The following is a 21,451-nucleotide window of genomic DNA, read 5'->3' as shown; positions in this document are numbered from 1 at the left end:
CTCATTAAATTAGAATGTCGTGGAAAAGTTCATTTATTTCAGTAGTTCAACTCAAATTGTGAAACTCGTGTATTAAATCAATTCAATGCACACAGACTGAAGTAGTTTAAGTCTTTGGTTCTTTTAATTGTGATGATTTTGGCTCACATTTAACAAAAACCCACCAATTCACTATCTCAACTAATTAGAATATGGTGACATGCCAATCAGTTAATCAACTCAAAACACCTGCAAAGGTTTCTTGAGCCTTCAAAATGGTCTCTCAGTTTGGTTCACTAGGCTACTCAATCATGGGGAAGCCTGCTGATCTGACAGTTGTCCAGAAGACAATCATTGACATCCTTCACAAGGAGGGTAAGCCACAAACTTTCATTGCCAAAGAAGCTGGCTGTTTACAGAGTGCTGTATCCAAGCATGTTAACAGAAAGTTGAGTGGAAGGAAAAAGTTTGGAAGAAAAAGACGCACAACCAACCGAGAGAACCGCAGCCTTATGAGGATTGTCAAGCAAAATCGATTCAAGAATTTGAGTGAACTTCACAAGGAATGGACTGAGGCTGGGGTCAAGGCATCAAGAGCTACCACACACAGACGTGTCAAGGAATTTGGCTACAGTTGTCATATTCCTCGTTAAGCTACTCCTGAACCACAGACAACGTCAGAGGCATCTTACTTGGGCTAAGGAGAAGAACTGGACTGTTGCCCAGTGGTTCAAAGTCCTCTTTTCAGATGAGAGCAAGTTTTGTATTTCATTTGGAAACCAAGGTCCTAGAGTCTGGAGGAAGGGTGGAGAAGCTCATAGCCATAGATTTGGAGTGCAATGTCATCTGCTGGTGTTGGTCCATTGTGTTTTTTGAAAACCAATGTCACTGCACCCATTTACCAAGAAATTTTGGAGCACTTCATGCTTCCTTCTGGTCAATAAAGCTGGTCATTTTTGAAGATGCTGATTTAATTTTCCAGCAGGATTTGGCACCTGCCCACACTGCCAAAAGCACCAAAAGTTGGTTAAATGACCATGGTGTTGGTGTGCTTAACTGGCCAGCAAACTCACCAGACCTGAACCCCATAGAGAATATATGGGGTATTGTCAAGAGGAAAATGAGAAACAAGACCAAAAAATGCAGATGAGCTGAAGGCCACTGTCAAAGAAACCTGGGCTTCCATACCACCTCAGCAGTGCCACAAACTGATCACCTCCATGCCACGCCGAATTGAGGCAGTAATTAAAGCAAAAGGAGCCCCTACCAAGTATTGAGTACATGTACAGTAAATGAACATACTTTCCAGAAGGCCAACAATTCACTAAAAATGTTTTTTTTATTGGTCTTATGAAGTATTCTAATTTGTTGAGATAGTGAATTGGTGGGTTTTTGTTAAATGTGAGCCAAAATCATCACAATTAAAAGAACCAAAGACTTAAACTACTTCAGTCTGTGTGCATTGAATTTATTTAATACACGAGTAATTTATTCTAATTTATTGAGATGCACCTGTAATAGTATTTAATCACATTAATACACACACACAAAGAGATTTTAATAGCTGATGAAATATTTGAGCTGAGCATAACTAGAAAAAAATATATAATTACTGTAAAAATGTCCTTGATTACTAAATCAGTTTTAAAAGTGTTATTGTAAAATTACAACTAAAACCATAAAAATGTATTACCTGAAATAATCATAAATCAACATTAACTGAACTAGAACATACAAACTTATTGTACTTCAGCTAGTTGCCAAGGCAGCATTTCTCTTTATAAAATTAATCAAATAAAATAAAAATTAAATAGACATAATTGTAAAACAAAAAAAACTAATAAACAAAACACAATAAAATTACTCAAACTTTAACACATTAAAACGTAAACTATAAAAATAAAATAAAAACGAATTAAGAATATTAATCATATTTATATTTACCATGGCATTAACATGGTACGTAATGCATTTCTAAAACCATGGTATTAACATAGTTTTATATGAGAAACAATATAATACTGTGCTCATTTTTATGTTAGTGTCACGTGTTTAATATTTAATAAATTGAGTTTCCAACATAATGAAACCGCATTAGTGCTGTTGGTGTTCTCACCTGGCAGAAGCACCTGTGCGCCGCGGATCCTGCTGCTGTCGTCGTGTGGACGCTGGTCAGTGAAAGCGCCAACAGAATGAAGGATTTCATTGTCATTTATCAATGAACCGAGTTCGGCGTAAATGGGTTTGTTCAGTGCATGCTTTCTCTCGTCTTTACACAGCTACAGTTGTTTCTGTATAATAGTACTACGTCGCTATAAGGCACGTTCACTCACAGATCACTTCCGATTGAATCAGCCGCTACGTGAAGTACGTGACTCAAATACTGCTGCGATATGACTGACGCAACAATGAATCTCTGAGCCTAACGCAGGCATTCACAAAACATTTAGTCACAAAATATGCTTTAATTTACTTTCATATTAAATTCTCAGTGAATCTGTCAGGCTGAAATGTAACATTAGCCTTTCTAATGTCATCAGACTGAACCAGGAACTCCTTCTTTTGGATAAAAATTGCACTACATGCAGTTCACCGCAAGATGCCGCCAAATACTAGATTCTGTATTAGGCGGCGTTCCAGTCTGTCAACTGTACTGAATCAGTGCAGTATAGGTTCCTAGTGATATCTGATGATATTCACCTGACCTTTTGTTCTCCTCTTATACAGGAAGATCTTTTAAAGACAGTACATCTGTTTATTCTGGAGTTCATGCAGTGCAATCTTGTGCACTACTGTTAAAAATCCAGAAATGTAATGCAGCGACGTTTAGATGACGTGTGTGTGTGTGTGTGTACCTGTTTTTCTATTCTGGTGGGGACTTAAACCTGAATACACACAGACTCATGTGGACTCGTGTCACGGTGGGGACCTAAATTGAGGTCCCCATGGGTAAACAAGCTAATATATCACACAGAATGAAGTTTTTTGAAAATCTAAAAATGCTGAAAGTTTCCTGTAAGGGGTAGGTTTAGGTGTAGGGCAATAGAAAATATGGTCTGTACAGTAGAAAAACCATTACGCCTATGGAGAGTCCCCACAAGGATATGTGTGTGTGTGTGTGTGTGTGTGTGTGTGTGTGTACTTTAGCAGCTTTATTTCTTTCTCATTATTTTAGATTTATTTATTTAATATATTCATATATATTAGAATATTTTTTATTTAATTTATTGGGCCAAAGATGGCATGTCCCATTTTGGTGTTTGTATCAAATGAAATGTACTAAAATGATTTCATATGTATAGTAAGCATTTTAAATGCAAGTGTCTACTTTAATGTTTCCAATGTAATGATTAAACAACATACTTATTCTGACCTGTACTTATTAAAATATATAAAAGATTAAGTGATCATACAAAATTGTATTATATTTAAATGATTATAAAACCGTCTTGCTGACAAATGGGTAAAACCTAGAGGTTTTAGGTTGCTAAGATGGGTAAAGATTTAAAATGACAGTTTGTACTTTGGAACTGCACTGTGATACTTACATTTTATGTCTAATTGGGCGTTCGGTGCCTTGCTCAAGGGTCTCACCTCATTCGTGGTACTGAGGGTGGAAGAGAGCACTGGTCATTCACTCCTCCACATACAATCCCTGCCGGTACCAAGACTCGAACCTGTGACCTTTGGGTTACCAGTCAGACTCTCTAACCATTAAGCCATGATTTATTCTCTGGCATATTCTCTGATTCAGCTGCATAATACTTATTTTACACTGATCAACTTCAATAACCAGTGTTGACACATTACAAGTAACGCAAGTTACGTAATCAGATTACTTTTTTTCAAGTAACTAGTAAAGTAACGCATTACTTTTGAATTTAGAAGGAAATATCTGAGTTACTTTTTCAAATAAGTACCGCTAGTTACTTTGTTTCCCATGTCTTGACTGACAGCTCTCGTGTTGCCATGTTGAGAAAAATGGGGAGTAAGTGCAGAGGCGTTGTGTGCGCTGTGATCTTACTGTAGTTCTACACTAAATATGAACATTATTTACTCTTCTCCCTGCACAAAAACAGATTCAGTATTCCTCAAAATGAATAAAAACAGTCAAATGCAAACTCAGAATATTATATAAACCTGCAATAATTAAATGTTATATAAGACAAATATAATTTATGTATTTAATCCAATTTTATTTACCAATGTCTTTGCTACTGACCTTCGATGATCTAATTCAACCATACTAATAAGCAAAAATGACACATTTGTTTCATTTTTGTTATTGCTGAATAGTGTTGAACTTTCTTCTCCTGCGCCATATTCTTCATGCAATTTGTTTGAGCTGCGCCCTCTACTGTACAGACGTGAATTTGCATTTCCTTCAGCCTGAGGCGTATTCATTTCACTTCTGTTGTGAAAAGGGCTTTTACAACTTTTTTATATTAAAAACAAACAAGTAAGCCCTGCCCACATTTAAAAAGTAACTCAAAAGTAACGTAAGGCATTACTTTCCATAAAAAGTAACTAAGTAATGTAATTAGTTACTTTTTTAAGGAGTAATGCAATATTGTAATTCATTACCTTTAAAAGTAACTTTCCCCAACACTACTTATAACTATCTATAACTATATCTATCTATCTATCTATCTATCTATCTATCTATCTATCTATCTATCTATCTATCTATCTATCTATCTATCAGTGTTGGGGAGTAACTAGTTACATGTAACGGAGTTATGTAATTTAATTACAAAATAAATGTAACTGTAAACAGTTTCAGTTACTGAGAAAAAATGTGTAATTAAATTAGTTACTTATAAAAATGTTAAAGATTACGAAGGTGGTTACATCTGAATATTTTCACACACACCCACATTCAGATTTAATTGATTTCTTTCCCAAATTGCATTGACTGCTCTAAAATATGAGACACCAATGTTTCAGGAGTTTAGGACACGGAATAGGACACGTTTATACCATAACTGTTTTATTTCCTGTTTGGGTTTATGTATATGGTTTTTTTTTTTTAGATTAACTGTTAGATGCCTGTGTTTCCTGTCATACCTAGATTTGATTTCAAAAACAGTATCATAGCTATTAAACTATATCTTGTTATGATTTAACACTTAAAAAGTGGTGCTAAGGTCTGATTTTGTGGTGGCTGTGCTTTAAATTAAAATTATTATCATCTTAATTCAAGTGATGAAGGATTTTGAAAGTCTGACAGTACTCAGTGTTGCGTACCACTGTAAGGTTAACCCTGCCTGCTTTAAATGTTTCAAAATGATTTACAGTTGAAAACATTAGTTAGAAATTTAGAAAAGTAATCAAAAAGTAACCAAATGTAATCAGTTACGTTACTTTAATAAAATAATTGAAATAGTTACACTACTTATTACATTTTCAATAGGGTAACTTGTAATCTGTAACCTATTACATTTCCAAAGTAACCTTCCCAACACTGCTATCTATCTATCTATCTATCTATCTATCTATCTATCTATCTATCTATCTATCTATCTATCTATCTATCTACAGTGTTGGGCAGTAACGCATTACTTAGTAACGCGTTACTGTAATTTGATTACTTTTTTAGTAACGGAGTAATTTAATTAAAATTTAATGTTCAAAATAGTAATTAGAATATAGTTACAAGCCGAGGTCTCTGTACGTTACCGCCGTGTTACATTGCTGACAGAATGCAGTGTTTTATAATGTAGAGATTGTAAAAAGGATGTAGCACACGCATTGTCGAGTCAAGTGCCAGTGGATTAGAGACCTGCTCCAGCGAGACCCGATGCAACAGAGTGCGGGACAAGACTTGATAGGCAAGTGCAGAGACTCATGTGTGTGCGGGATGCGGGAGAATAAAATGATTCACTGGACTCCTGCAAAATAGAAATATCAAAACATAAACTATCTAAAACAAATAAATTGTTATTCCTCTATCGCACAAAAGCAACATGAACTAATATAAAATATAAACGACTAACAGGTGCAAGCGTATGCAGAGTTTCTATTTAGGCTATAACACGTGTTTGCAGCATTGAGCAATGCAGTGCTGAAATTTGCGTGCTCACGTCTCCTCTCATTATAACACACGAATTGTAGACATTATGAAAGATTCATTATGCATATATTTATTGTGTTATAACAGAGATTTGTGAGATTGCGGTGAACGGAGATGTCTTTTAGAGATTATAAATGCCAAACTATGCAGGCAGCAGCAGCTTGCTTTAGTTAAAAATAACAGTGTTCTGTGAATGTTAATGTTTATCGGGAGCGTGTATGCTGGGATTTCATAAATTTCATGGAGAAAAAAGTAACGTAACTAGTAATGTAACTAATTACTAATTACTTTTGAAATAAAGTAATCAGAACAGTAACGTGATTACTTTTGAAATGAGTAATCAGTAATCAGTAATTTGATTACATTTTCAGAGTAACTTGCCCAACACTGTCTATCTATCTCAGGGGTTCTCAAAGTCTACATTCAAAGGTCCAAATCGGAATTTTCATCAGTGTCAAAGGTCCGGACTGGAACAATTGGTTATTACAAAACTTGTTTTTAATAAACATACATAACATGCATAACAAATAAACATTAATTTTTGGAAAAAATAAAGTGCAAAAGTGGCAAAACAATGAATTTAAGTGTCAGTAATAGATGTCGACCGATAAGGGTTTTTTTCTGGCCGATGCTGATATTTAGAAATTAGGGCAGCCGATGGCCGATATATGATGCTGATTTTTTTGGCCGATATGTTTGGCGGATTTTTATTTTTTTTTATCTCATAAAAGTGAGTTTGAGTAAATGCAGGGCACAAGATGGTAAAAGTAGTAGTAGCCTAATTCATGGTAATAATACATGGCTCAAAGCATGCACCTTCTCAAAACAGTTCTGAAGCATGCTTTTTGATTATGTTTGCTGACAAGACACCAGCGTTTCCCACAGACTTGCAAATGCTAATTGATTCTCTGCCACCAGGAGGCGCTGTTGGAGCGTAGATATAGCGGTTTCCCCGGTAAAGGCTGTAATCCAATACAAAACGCTAGGAAAGACGAAATTAAAATTACATCAAAGCTTTTCTGAAGACGGTCGGTTCTTTTCAATTATACATTCATATAAAAACACCCGCGCTGCATTTTTATTTTGAAACGTGCAGTGCTCAGTTTATTCAACGAAGTAGAATTCTTTTGGAAAATCTATTTGTGGCGGTCAGTTTTGATTCTGTGACGGGCCGCCACAAATAATTCAATGTATGGCAAACACTGGACACTGCTATAAGTCAAATGTCCATAATCTAAGTGATAACAAAAATAAATAAATAAAAAAGTACTCATATTAGCGGTGAAATGTCGTCCGATTATGTCAAAGGTCATACCCTCACTGGATGTCATGACAACAAATGTTATGAAGGAAAAGTTTCAATATCTCGTCTTCGTTTTCATTTCGGACCATCTCCAAAAAGACATTAAAAACGAAACGTATGATTTACAAGTTTAACATGCATTTATCAAAGTAGGAAATTATTAGTGTTCTTGAAATAGAAATGGAGGTGGGTCCGGACCAGAGGCGGACAAAGTACTCAATTCCATTACTTGAGTGAAAGTACAGATACTGCTGGTCAAATATTACTCCATTACAAGTAAAAGTTGTAAAGACAGATTTTTACTTAAGTAAAAGTACAGAAGTACTTGCTTTTAAATGTACTTAAGTACCAAAAGTAAATTTCCTTTTTTATGTCAGTGCACTGTTTTATTATTGTTGTATGTAATACTTGCAATAGTTCTGAAGCAACTTAGAATACATTACACCTGCTGAATACACTGACTAGCTTGTAGTATCTTTGGAATAAAGAGCTTTTAGAATGTTAAAAACCTATGGGGAAAAAACAAAAACAAAAAAAATAATCATTATTTAACACCCCTACCCACCCCCACAAAAGCAGTATGGTAGTGATCACACAGTTCTGACAGTGTGTGCACACATCTATGTGTAGCCATTCATCCACATTTGAACAGAGTGGACAGTGAAATCCTGTAAATACAGAGTGATAAGAAAGAAAGAAAAAGTCAAACCTGCTTTAAAACCCAGCAACACAACTGTAGCTGTACAACTTTACAACAGCAACACTGCTTTAACAAAAAACAGCAAGACTTATTTGACATAAAAAAAACTTTAAAAAAAAGTTTAACATTTAAAAAATGCTGTCTAATCGCTCTCGCTGTACTTTGATGTCACACAGAACAGTCTGTGCAGTGCTGCTTCAGTCCAACACCTTTTGTGCTTTATTAGGAGATCCACAACAGTTCTTCTGTTACTTTATAGGTAATATTTTCACGTACACAATTGAGCAAAATCAGACAATATTGTGTCTAATATAAACCACAATATTAACTTCTTATTATTGAATTGTTGTAAATAAATTTCACATTTGCAACTGGTCAGTGCTCAAAAAATGCTGGGAAATCACTACAAGAGTGATTACTGATAAACTGTCTGAAAAAACAGAAAGTCACGTTTTAGAGAAGAAAAAAATCACCCACTGACTTTCAAAGCTGACACATAGTAACAACTTTCTACTTCGAGGACCTTGATAGAAATGTAGTGGAGTGAAAAGTACAATATTTGTCTTTCAAATGTAGTGAAGTTAAAGTCATAAGTTCCCAGAAAAAATAATACTCAAGTAAAGTACAGATACTCTAAAAGTGTACTTAAGTGCAATACTCAAGTAAATGTACTTAGTTACTGTCCGCCTCTGGTCCGGACTGAATTGAGAAGCACTGATCTATCTGATTACAAACTGTGGTAGAGCAGCGCCATCTCATGGACGGAATCCACTACTACAACGCGCCTCGCAGCCGTTGAAGAATTCCAGGGCGGAATCGAATGTATCCCAGTTTCCTTTTTCGACACTTTGTAATCCACTCTCAGCGCGCGTCACAGTAGGTCAAAATTACAATCTTCCCTTCTACCACAAACATCCTCAAACTTCGACGGACAGGACTTTTTAACTATCCCCTCCATTCTAAACATTTCAAAGAAAACTTCCACTCCATCGCCCAGTTTGATGCGGACACCTCTTGGACTCCCTAAAAAAATTCCCTGATCCCCGGTCAGTTCTCTCCTGTCGGATAAGCAATACGATCTGCTCCCCAACTCCATTCTCTATTTTTGTGCTTCCTTGTGCTGCCAAGCCCCTGACGTAATGCTCCGTGTTAATTATTAGCATGTGTGAAGCGATGCCGAGACTCTCCTCTGCTGCTTAAACAAGAGCGACCGACTGCGGGGAGAAAACCCTCGTCAAGATGGCCAAACACGCTGACCCAGAGTGAAGGGGCACCCGTCCAGTCCTGCGACCAGCACCAATGCAACTGCTCCTTTAGGTGAGTGACTTCTGAGGGTTTTTACTACAGCATTTGAAGCCTTTTCAGTAGCCTACAAACCTGGGTTGCAACATCTCTTGTCTCAGCTTTTTTTTTTTGCCACAGCAGTAGATTTCTGTGGGAACTCATGAAAAATGGAGATCAAAACGAGTCTGTTTTATTAAAAGGTTTGGGTTGTTTATGAATTATCACTCATAAACGGGGCATTTCGATTGATTTAGCCAGGGTAAACCACTAAACTGCTGACGTAAAGTGGGGAATTGTTTCATATGTAAAGGGCTGTGAAAATGAAGACTGAATAGTGTGCACTGACTTACAGTATAGGGACAGTCGAGCAACAATTTTTGGGAATGTTCTGGACAGACAGTGATTCCGCTCGGTTATTAGAGGATCGCTTGAGTGCCGCATGTATGGACACGAATAGAAACCGAAAGACTGCGTTTATTTTTATTTGTCCACATCTGATGCTTTTGGAGGTAAGTGTATATTTAGGTCAACATACAGGACAAAAGATATTGAGATTGCATTGTTCTTGCGGAGTTCCCAGTTAACAGTTCATCTGCGAATATTCACTAAAGAACGTTTAAGCATTCTTAAAAACTCGCTCGTTCCCGCTAACGTGTCAACTTCGCCTCTCGAGTCTTTAGAATCCGGTTCAGAGAAGGTTCAGTTCACACTGATTCATTCCGCATTAGTCGTCGTTATGCCAGTAGGTGGCGATAAGTCTCTTTGTGTGTGAATTGAGTAATTGAATCACTGAAGTCTGCATGATATCAAAATTGACCAAATGTACTGTATTCTTTAGCCCACATTACTAGTCTTAAGGTGAACAATTATTCAGTCTATGTTAATTCACAGAAAAAAAAAAGTTTGTCTTCATAATCTTCAGTCAAAATCTCAGATGCAAGATTCTCTATTGAGATGAGCAGTGTTGCCAACGTAGCAATTTTGTTGCTAAGTTTAGCAACTTTTCAGACTACCCTAGCAACTTTTTCTTCCAAAAGCACCTAGCAACAAATGTAGCTTTTTTTATTTTTTTATTTGGCAGCTTTTAGCAACTTTTGATAAGTGACTCAAACGATAAAAAGGCACAATTTACCATTTAAATTACACAAAAAGAGGAAACCAAAGATGCCTAGCAGTACACACGTTACAGGAATCAAGTTAGCTGCTATTTGTAATTGTTTAATCGTAATAATAATTGAATAATTGAATACTGTTATTTTTCATTTATGAGACACGTTGTTAGTAGCTTGATTGTTGATGAGTTACACTGTTTCTTACAGTACGCTGTAAGAAAAATATGCAGAAAAATGGAAAAGGTGCTAGTAATTTTCCAGGACATTATCCGTTGTAGCCCGAAAACACAAAATACAATGCGTAATTAAAAATGCAGGTACAAAACGTGTGGAAAAATCAATCCAGAAAATTCCTTCATATTAACACAGTAGATTGTGCATTATTTTTTTTACTTTTCTTAGAGTGCAGCATACTAACTAACTACTAATAAACTGCTTTAAAGTATAAAACTTAAATTGTAATCGTTCAAAAATGTGTACGTTTTCGATAATTCAATGAATTAAAAAATAGTTATTTATATTTTAACATTATATTATGCATTTATATTGCTACGAGCAAATCTAAATGAACATATATAAAATATATGTTTTTGCTGAGATTTGACACAATTTTGCATCGTGATTACGTAATGACGTCATCACGCAATGTCATCACAACATCTTTTAGCAACAAATCAACCTTCCTTTAGCAACTTCCCCTGAAAATGAGTTGGCTACACTGGAGATGAGTCGCTCGTTCCTAAATGAGATGTGCTTATTTAGTTCGTTTGCGAATTAGATGTCTTCTGTTTTTAATGAACTAACGCTTTTTGCTTGTACTGCAGTCAGTTAGCGAACTAAAACTATGGGTCAGTGCATAGAAATGTACACAAATGTTCATCGTTCTCTTAAACGATTCGTTCAAAACACTGATTCATTCATTAATGAAACGCCACTGTATGAAGCAGGTTTATTTTTGTCTCTGGCTTCTTATGAAAGGAAAGTTAACTTGTTTCACCGACTGAGACCACGTGATATTTGCCAACTCGTTATAAATGGTTAACCTGTTCGAGTTTCTTCTAAGAAATCTTACCTACGTGTCGTTTTCATCTGGAAGACTCAAGCAACAGACTTGTGGCACGTTTCCAAAGGCTTGTGAAACCAGCAATGGGGTTCAAAATATGTAGATTATACAGCTGACAGTCTACTAGCCAAACCAGCCTAAGGTAGTCAGCCTGATTTTTGGAACTAGTTATGGACCTACCTGGACCATAAACCAGCTTCCAAAACAAAACATTAAGTTGAAATTTTCACTAGTGCTTGACTTTTTGTGTTTGTATTTCTTCTAAAATATGGACTGTATAATCACTACTCTTTACTTTAACAGAAAGAAGATGTTCTCTGTGGACAATGCCATCAAGACTAAAGCTGGACAGTCACTGTATGCAGGAGAAAAGCTGAGGAAAGTTTTGTAAGCCCCAAGTGGCCAGAGGGTTGGAGAGCTCCAACTAATACCATCTCAAAAGCTTCAAACAGGGATTCCCTACCACTAAGCCTAACTCCAAAACCCAAGAACAAAGATGCAATACATTGGTACCCACTAGCAAATAACATCTCAAAGGGCTACTTTCTGTCAAACCTCAAGTGAAGGTGAAAGCATTTTTGGATACATCTGCATGGTGATTCTCTAGTAAGCTGCAAAGCATTGTCATTGGGTTGTGGCCATCTCTCTCTCCCCCTCTCAAAGAACCCAGTTGCCAAGTCTTGGTACCGTGAGCCTGCCCACCAGATCATGATGTTTCGTGACCAGGTGGGAGTCCTCATCGGCTGGTTTAAGGGATGGAACGAGTGCGAACAGACGGTGGCGTTATTGTCGCTCCTCAAGCGGGTCAGTCGGACCCAAGCACGCTTCCTTCAGCTCTGTCTGGAGCATTCCTTGGCTGACTGCACCGAGCTGCATGTTCTGGAAAGGGAGGCCAATAATCCAGGTTAGTAAAGAGGCTACCACCTTTTCTGCCAGTACTAACCACATGCGAGCAGGTGGATTTGAGGTGTACCTATTAAGAACAGGTGCACCCAGCTTTTTTGGTTAATGTATAGGTGTCTTTTAATTTACCCATAAGTTACTTCTTGCAGATTTGTGGAATAGGGATTTCTGAATGTAAAAAGCATCATATGTAATGTTGTATCCAAAGTGTTGGGCTAAATTTGAGCGTGCGCTTCAATGTGGGCGTGTGACCATGGAAACGAATACCTTGGAAACCAAATAGCCCAATAAAGGAGCACAATTATTTATGCACAGGAATAAACAATCAGCACGCTGAGCTGAAGGCCTGTGGATATTTTATACAAAGGTAAATGCACAGTAAGAAAGTACTATTGCATATTTTGTTCTTGCACACATACACACTCTAAAACCTGAACATGGGATTCCCATCAGAGTTTATAGTGGGCTGGGACTCATAAAGAGCCTCCTTGTGTTTTGCAGTGGTGTGTGTTGTATTTTATATGAGGGGTTTTAGTGCAGCTCTGTCATTGTTATTCTAAAACATCAAGATGAAGATATCAAAAAAGAACTCATGAAGTTTTTAAAGTGGTCCTCACCCTGGCGTGTCCAGTGACATTAAAACCAGCTGACGTGGTGCAGCCCAACTGAAACTCTTCTGGTTGGTGTATTTTTGTTGTTAGACTCGTACGTTCTTTCTTTGTGATGATGATTTGCTAGTTTGTTATTGCAGATGGTGGCTTTGCATGCTTGTATGTGGTGGTGACCTTTGAATCCACTGGAATGAATGAATCCACTGGAAATGTGTGTGCGTGCGTGTCTGTCTGTGCATGCCTACCTGTGCGATTCACCTCGGGCTGTAGCCTATTACACAGTTGTGCCTATGTCAGCCAGAGCAATGTCAGCTTCCTATTACTCACCAGACGGCAGGGATTCTTTGGTTAATCAGCGTATTTTCTTTCATTCAAGCAGACGTCTGGTTTAGCCTGGACCCTCATTAAGTATCTCAAACTGAACTCACTTCAGGCGATTTAGTTGTTGTTTACCCGTGTGAAGGTTATGCTTTGACTTGTTTAGCTCAGCAAACTTGTAAACTAACTTACTCAGTTTTTAATTTTTTTTCAGGGGTTTCTATGAAAGATTAAGGCTAATAGGGTGATTTTTTTTAAATAAAGTGTGAGAAAATACTATAACGTAATATTATAATGTAATTAAGTTGGCAAATTGACTGCGTCTGTAGAAATGTAAATGGGTAATTCATTATTAACCTATTTTATTTACTATGCAGAAATCAAAAATGTTAAAAAGGCAAAAAAAAATTTAATTCAACATTAATTTCAAAATTAATCTTTTAAGCTCTTGTCTTATCACACACACACACACACACACAAACTTTTTATTACAATTTGAATTGTTTTCAGTTATTTTAATATATTTTACCTATATAATAGGTCATTTATCAATTATATATTTATTTTAATTTACAATATTAATAGTAATTACTGTCTTATATAAATGTATTTAGTTATAAGCTGAAATTTAAATTATCATGAGGGGTAGTGCAGAAGTGGTTACATGTCTGAATGAATTTTAACTCAACATGTCAGTTTAAAAGATATTTTAGAATGAGTAGTAGTCACATCTATCCTCTGAAATCAAAGATCCTTTATTTTACAAACCAGTAAATGACCACATTAAGACATTCCCATTCATTAGGACAGTGTATACAGAGTTAACTCGCAGCTGGAAGTTGAGTGGAAAGATGCAACTATTTGGAAAGAACAGCGCCAATGAGAGGAATCCACAATGACCTACTTATTTCCCTCTGTGAAGGAGCTGCCTTGTTCCCCTGACCCAAATGATGCAACTTATTTGCCTCTCATCTCAGCATCACACACTGTAACAAAATGCATGTGTGTTGTGCAATTGAGACTCAAGTAGTATTGCGTATATCGTATTTAGTTTCATGTCTTACACTTTAAATGCTAAAAAGGCTATTTTTGCTTTGGTAGAATTCACATTTCCTCAGTGCTTCCTTCATCTAGCTATATCAGTCTTAACCACCATTGGTGGAGTGGTTTAATTTGGTATCTATGTGACTGAGAATCTATGAAGAAAGTGAATCCAAAACACAAATAAGGTTACACAATCCCAGCTTAGGTTTTGTTATTGTTTGAATTTTTTCAAACGTTCCATCCAGCATGGACAGTAAGATAAAACAAAGAGCGTGTGTATATTTATGTGCCTAAATGAGAGAAGGTGCGTGTTTGTTTGAATATTATTCCTGTCTGAGCTGGTGTTTAACCCTTGGCCCTTTTTCCGCCCCTCCACCTCACAGCCCAGAGGCAGCAGAGTCCGGACAGGAGGGGCACTGTTGTTATGAATGACTGACTTCATACCTCTGTGTGTGTGTGTGTGTGCGTGTGTGCGTGTGTGCGTGCGTGCGTGCGTGCGTGCGTGGGTGGGTGCGTGGGTGCGTGTGTGTTTGAGATGATGAAGGCTCTCCGAGTTGTTTTTCTAACATGGTGGCCTCTCTGTGAGATGCACTGAACTGACGCTCCCTGTTGTGACAGGTAATGTGACAGGAGAGTATTCATTTTTTAATCCTTGTCCCCCAATCATACAGTAAGTTTAATGTCAAACTGTAGAACTATGGTATATAGTGAATCTACAGTGTAGAGCTGAAATGTCTTGCTGAACAAGATGAAAAAAACAATCAGGCTGGACAGGACAAGGATCTGGACACTGGTCACTAGGGGAGGTGTGTTTGAAGGCCAGTCCACATCTTCTGCCTTTCATAAAAATGTCACTGAGCTGTTTGGAAACGAAAGAGTGCTTGTTTCTGGTTTGGGTGTCGAACTGTTACATCGCACCCACGCATGAGCAAACCGTTTATTTCTAGCCCTCGCTGTGTTCTGTGAACTCATGCACAACCCCAGGGACAGCCATGGAGAACCTGCCAAATATATTCCTTTTTGCTCTGAATCAAACTTGTTTATAGTGTCAGCCCTTTCTGAAAGCATTAGATGAGGAGTCCGACTTTCCTCGTCTTCTCTGTTGGCTTGACCATTTTTCAGTAACAGCACTTGAGCACAATGACTGGCCAGTGGTGACGTTAATAGGTAGGACTTACAGTACATTTGGAGAACTTCATGTGAGCTGATGTTGTGTCCATCATGTGATATGTAGAACAGAAAAGGTACTAGGGCAGATTCCGTTGAAGTTCTCCTGCACTGCCAGGCTACTGGCCAGTTAGGAGTCAATAATACTCCCAGTATGACCAATATTGGATCTCAGTTATGAACCGAAAGGTTGTTGGTTCAAGCCCAGCAAATAACATTGAACCATAATTCACCAGTAGTCCCACTGAGCCCTTGAGTAAGACGTAACACCAGGTTGTTCTAGGAGGAAGGTTCCTTTGATAAGTGGATAAAATTGTCAATATGATCTCTTTCACATTGCTCAGTTTTTTAGCAATACCTGCACTTGATTTATCTCTCCCAATCCCCAGACCTCTCCTTCTTGTTCAGCAAATCTTTTTGACTGTAGTGATTTCATGGCTTGTTGTTAGTGAAACTCAATGTACTTAAAGGGATAGGCTAGTTCACAGAAAAAGTTAAACAAATTTTTATCAATTACTCACCCTCATGTCGATTCACTTACCCTCGAGACTTTTGTTCATCTCTGAAACACAAATGTTATATTTTTAATGAAACCTGAGAGAATTTCCACTGAAAGTTCATTCCGAAACGAAGTAACTGAGTAATTGATGAATTTTCATTTTTGGGTGAAGTGTCCCTTTTAAGGCGCTGATGCACAGCTTGCAAATTACGGACAACTGATACTCTAGTCATACAAAATACAGTTATTTTTGTATATAATATTTGACAAGCTAAATTTAGTTTTATATCTGGCAGTAATAGATGTTTTCATTTGTTTTAAGGATTATAATGGTTTTAAGTATAATAATGAATAAGACAAGACATTTATACATAATTAAGTTTTTATGAAATCTTAATCTTTGGTTAACCCATACAGTGGTTTCATAAAATACAATAACAATTACCAAGTGTCAGTATTAAAGGGGTCATATGATGCGATTTCAATTTTTCTCTTTGGAGTGTTACAAGCTCTTGGTGCATAAAGAAGATCTGTAAAGTTGCAAAGACTAAAGTCTCAAATTCTTTATAAAAGTTAAGAGTCAACCACGCCTACCTAAAACGGCTCGTTCTAACATGCCCCCACATAGATATGATACCTCACTATGTGGGAAGATTTGCATAACGCCGCCCAAATGTTCACGCAAAGAAAGAAGGTGTAACTTTTATTCTCGCTGTAGTATTGTTGCCGCTGTCTCCATGTCGTGAAGACGCTGTGTGCTTCGTTGTGAAAGCGAAACTACTTTGTTTGGTCTTCCAAAAGAGGACGGTATCCGCTTCGTCATGCCTAGAGCTGATCTGTGCTGGTCGCTGAGGGAATACTAACTTCCAGCGTGGACGAAGCGGAGTTCAGCCCGGGGTCGTCACATGTGGTTGCCGCTCATTCGTCGGATCCGCCAGCTGCGCCGTTCTCGACCCCGCCGCCTCCGCTCACTCTATCCCGGCCTCAGCGCACGCTAAGCCGGGGATTCCCCTCACGCTAGGCCACTGTGTTTTTCGTTGTGAAAGCGAAACTACTTTGTTTGGTCTTCCAAAAGAGGACGGTATCCGCTTCGTCATGCCTAGAGCTGATCTGTGCTGGTCGCTGAGGAAATACTAACTTTCACCGTGGACGAAGCGGAGTTCAGCCCGGGGTCGTCACATGTGGTTGCCGCTCATTCGTCGGATCCGCCGGCTGCGCCGTTCTCGACCCCGCCGCCTCAGCTCACTCTATCCCGGCCTCAGCGCACGCTAAGCCGTGGATTCCCCTCATGCTAGGCCGCTGTGTTTTTCGTTGTGAAAGCGAAACTACTTTGTTTGGCCTTCCAAAAGAGGACACGACTACAAATCAGTGGATAAGTTGTATTTACAGCACTGTTCCAGAACAGTTCAACCCAAATATCCAGATGTGTGCAGCACATTTTATGGAGACTTTTTACTGATCCTGGGAGAGTAACGTTAGACTACAATGCTGGCAGTTCTGACTCACAGTCTGTAAGTACGTTTTCATTTAAAGGATTTGCCACTGATGATTCAAACGTGAGTTTTGGGCAGTAGAGTAGCACTTGTTGTTTGTTATTTCTCTGATCACAAATGCAGACAAAGATTTATGTTTACGCGGCGCGATGCAATGCAATGCGTAAGAAGACAGTATAAGTAATAATAATAATAATAATAATAATAATAATAATAATTCATTACATTTATATAGCACTTTTCTAGGCACTCAAAGCACTTTTACATTGTCAGGGGGTATCTCCTCATCCATCACCAGTGTGCAGCATCCACCTGGATGATGCGACGGCAGCCATAGTGCGCCAGAACGCCCACCACACACCAGCTTATTGGTGGAGAGGAGACCGAGTGATGAAGCCAATCAGTAGATATGGGGATGGTTAGGAGGCCATGATGATCAGAGGCCAATGGGCAAATTTGGCCAGGATGCCGAGGTCACACCTCTACTCCTTTCGAAAGACATCCTATGATTTTTAATGACCACAGAGAGTCAGGACCTCGGTTTAACGTCTCATCCGAAGGATTATAAGTCATTATAATCCGTAATTATGTCCCCACTGAATGCAACAAATGCCTCGTTTGTAATGGGTTTTAATGTTTTTGTCTCGTCGCTCCGGCCGGGACATGGCATCAACAGTATGTGAGGGGCGTAACATTTCCGTCTCACGCTTGAGGTATTCGGCCAATCACAACGCATTGGAAAGCCGGCCAATCACAGCACACCTCGCTTTTCAGACCGATGAGCTTTGTAAAAATCGACGCGTTTCAAAAAGGCGGGGCATAGAGGAGAAACAATAATGTACAGTATGTGGAGAATAATGTGTTTTTTAAACTTTAAACACATTTCATTACACCAAATACACAAAATAATGTTCTTTTTAGCAGCATCATATGACCCCTTTAATCGTTATACTCAATTTGTCATCTTATAGTGTAAAATAATTGAACATTACTGGTCATAACATAACCATCAGATTTCATTTATAATCAATATACTGAAATAAACATTTTCTATATCAATTACACTTCATCCTGTTTCTCTCTACCAACCTCGATTACCTGACAATGACATTATTAAATATTAATAAATCCTTTTGACCCAGCTTTGAGCATCCATCAACTTATGGTCTCCATGTATTTTTATATGCGTTTTTTTTCATGAAATATTTAAAAACATTAGATATTAATGTTTTGTTGTATATAGAAGCCCTTCAAAAATTCAACTGAAAAACGTTCAACAGAAGGACAGTGTAGTGTAATCAGCAGCATTAGGTTTGCCCTCTCAGACACACTTTACTTTGTTAGCACTACTTGTTTCCCACTCAAGTAAAGTTGTTGAAAACCTGGCGCCGATGTTAACTTTGTTAAGAAAAATGCTGAGTTTGGATGACATCAGCACTTGAGTCAGTCTGGGTAATAACTTACTCATCATCTGTTTCTCATCTTAATGAAAGGCAAAATATGCTCATCTCAGCGAAAAGGAATGGATGACATGCAGGTACTTGAAAGGCATAAGATATATCATCCTTTCTCCCTACTGGCCTACTGAGTAACATTGCTTTCCTCTACGACATCTCTGCTGCTGTTGAAGGAGACTGTGTTTAATTTGCAGTCTTGTCTATACTGCTGTGCTTATCTGCAAATTGGTTTGATTAGCTGAGCAGAAGTCTTATCTTCTTTTATGCTGATTGCATGCAATGTTCATACATGTTGCTTTTTAGCATTCATATAAGATGCTTGTGTCTTGAAGTTTGCTGAATATTTGCTGAAGATTTTCCTATGAACATAGTTGAATTAACTTCTAGCCCAAATCAGGATTCAGTCACATTAAGATGATTGTAAAACATCCCAATTATTATTTTCATTATGCCCAGAAATAACTATTAAAATGATATACTAGTAGAAATGTGTCTGTTAAAGAGGACATCGGATGCCCCTTCTTTTTCACAAGTTGGTGTGATTCTTTAGGGTCTTCATGAAATGTCTGCAACATACTTTGCTTAAAATTCCTCAATGGTCGTGTAAAACAACACCCCTTTGCCTTGTCAAAAATAACCGTTTAAAAAAAAAAAATTTTTTTTTATATATATATAGAATTTGTGAAAGTATTTGAGAAATTGTCATAACTATTATTACTACTATTACACTGTAAGTCGTTTTTAAAATTATTTTCCCATAAAAATAGTATATTGTGGTATAATATATTTACTACTGTTCAAAAGTCCAGGGTCAGAAAGATTTGTGTGTTTTTGAAAGAAGTCTCTTATGCTTACCAAGTCTTTGATCAAAAATAAAGTAAAAACAATAATATTATGAACTTGTTTTAGAGTTTGAAATATCTGTTTTATATTTTAATGAGTCCTAAAATGCAATTTATTCCTTTGATGGCAAAGCTGAATTTTCAGCATCATTACTCCAGTCTTCAGTGTCACATGATCCTTCAGAAATCGTTGTAATATACTGATTTGATTTGCTGCTCAAGAAACATTTCTTATTATTATCAATGTTGAAAACAGTTGTGCTGCTTAATATTTTTGTGGAAATTGTGATACTTTTTTCAGGACACTTTGATGAACAAAGTTGAAATCTTTTGTAAGTTTATTCTTTACTGTCACTTTTGATCAATTTAATGCATATTTGCAGAATAAAAGTATTAATTTCTCATCTCCGCATCTCCCACACCGTCAGACTGGTTCTATAGCTCATGCCATATGCAGGGTGAGCTGTCAGCGCACGCTTGACTGCAGCTCAGAACAATGCATCAGAAGACACGCTCGCTCTTCACATACCCAACAATTCTGTTTGCTTTACTGTATTGTACTGTACTGTAATTATGAGAATTATTAATGAATTAAACACTACATATTCTAAAGATATATATATATATATATATATATATGTGTATATATATAATCTTGACACTGCCTTTTAAAAAAAAAAATGGAAGTGTTTTAGTTAAGCCCCTTACCCATCTTATTAATCTTTCTATCAGAACTGGGTAGTTCCCTGATAGTTGGAAAAAAGCATTGGTAAAGCCTATTTTGAAATCTGGGAATTCAGGTGATACAATTAACTATAGACCAATTAATCTTCTCCCGGTTCTCTCTAAAGTGCTGGAGAAGGTTGTATCAGAACAATTTTTGCAGCACTTTGAGACTAATAATCTTTTACACCCTTTACAATTTGGTTTTAGACATAACCATTCTAGAGAAACTGCTACTTGTTTATTATTAGAAAATATTATGCGGTCACTCGATAAAGGATTTAAAGTTGGTGCAGTATTCCTGGATCTGAAAAAGGCATTTGATACCGTAAATCATAATATTTTAATGTCAAAAATAACAAAGTATAATATATCAAAACAATCTCTGTTATGGTTTGATTCGTATTTAAAAAATCGTGAACAAAGTGTTGTCATTGATAATTTTAAGTCAGTTCCTCATAATATTGATATAGGAATTCCTCAGGGAACAATTTTGGGTCCGATTCTTTTTAGCATTTATATTAATGATCTTCCAGAAGTGTGTCCTGATGCGAGTCTTCAAATGTATGCTGATGACACGGTTGTCTACGTATCTGGTAGGAACTGTATGGAAATTGAAGAAAAGTTGACAAGAAATTTAGAGAACGTGTCAGCTTGGCTTGATGCCTCTTTTTTAACTTTAAATACTAAAAAGACAAAGTCCATATGCTTTTCAATAAGAAAATTACCGGTAACAGAATCATTAAACATTAGAATTAAAGATGAGATTATAGAACAAGTATCAGAAGAAAAATATCTTGGTATGATTTTAGATTCTCAGTTAAATTTTAAAAGTCATGTTAAAAAGTTTAAAGCAAATCTTACCAGCTTTAGAATAATA

General features: G+C 37.1%; 2 protein-coding genes across 4 annotated transcripts in view; one reads left to right on the top strand and one right to left on the bottom strand.

Moving 5' to 3' along the window:
- LOC107564954 (ERO1-like protein alpha) overlaps window positions 1-2,212 on the bottom strand; it is a 9,358-nt gene extending 7,146 nt beyond the window's left edge. Inside the window, exon 1 of the mRNA XM_016250134.1 lies at window positions 2,096-2,212. Within this exon, the coding sequence (XP_016105620.1) occupies window positions 2,096-2,191 (96 nt within the window). The 5' untranslated portion in view covers window positions 2,192-2,212. The remainder of the gene's footprint in view (window positions 1-2,095) is intronic.
- Window positions 2,213-8,792: 6,580 nt separating this feature from the next.
- Window positions 8,793-21,451, top strand: part of LOC107564952 (protein Smaug homolog 1-like) — a 45,026-nt gene continuing 32,367 nt past the window's right edge. For 2 of the 3 annotated variants that reach the window (XM_016250133.1, XM_016250132.1), the window contains exons 1-2: window positions 8,793-9,372; window positions 11,818-12,418. In XM_016250133.1, the coding sequence (XP_016105619.1) occupies window positions 12,223-12,418 (196 nt within the window). In that variant the 5' untranslated portion in view covers window positions 8,793-9,372; window positions 11,818-12,222. The remainder of the gene's footprint in view (window positions 9,373-11,817; window positions 12,419-21,451) is intronic. The other variant, XM_016250131.1, reaches the window with a different exon arrangement.

Source organism: Sinocyclocheilus grahami, unplaced genomic scaffold (assembly GCF_001515645.1).
Source record: "Sinocyclocheilus grahami isolate Dianchi unplaced genomic scaffold, SAMN03320097.WGS_v1.1 scaffold972.1, whole genome shotgun sequence".
NCBI lineage: Eukaryota > Metazoa > Chordata > Actinopteri > Cypriniformes > Cyprinidae > Sinocyclocheilus > Sinocyclocheilus grahami.
This window is presented reverse-complemented; position numbering and strand designations above follow the sequence as displayed.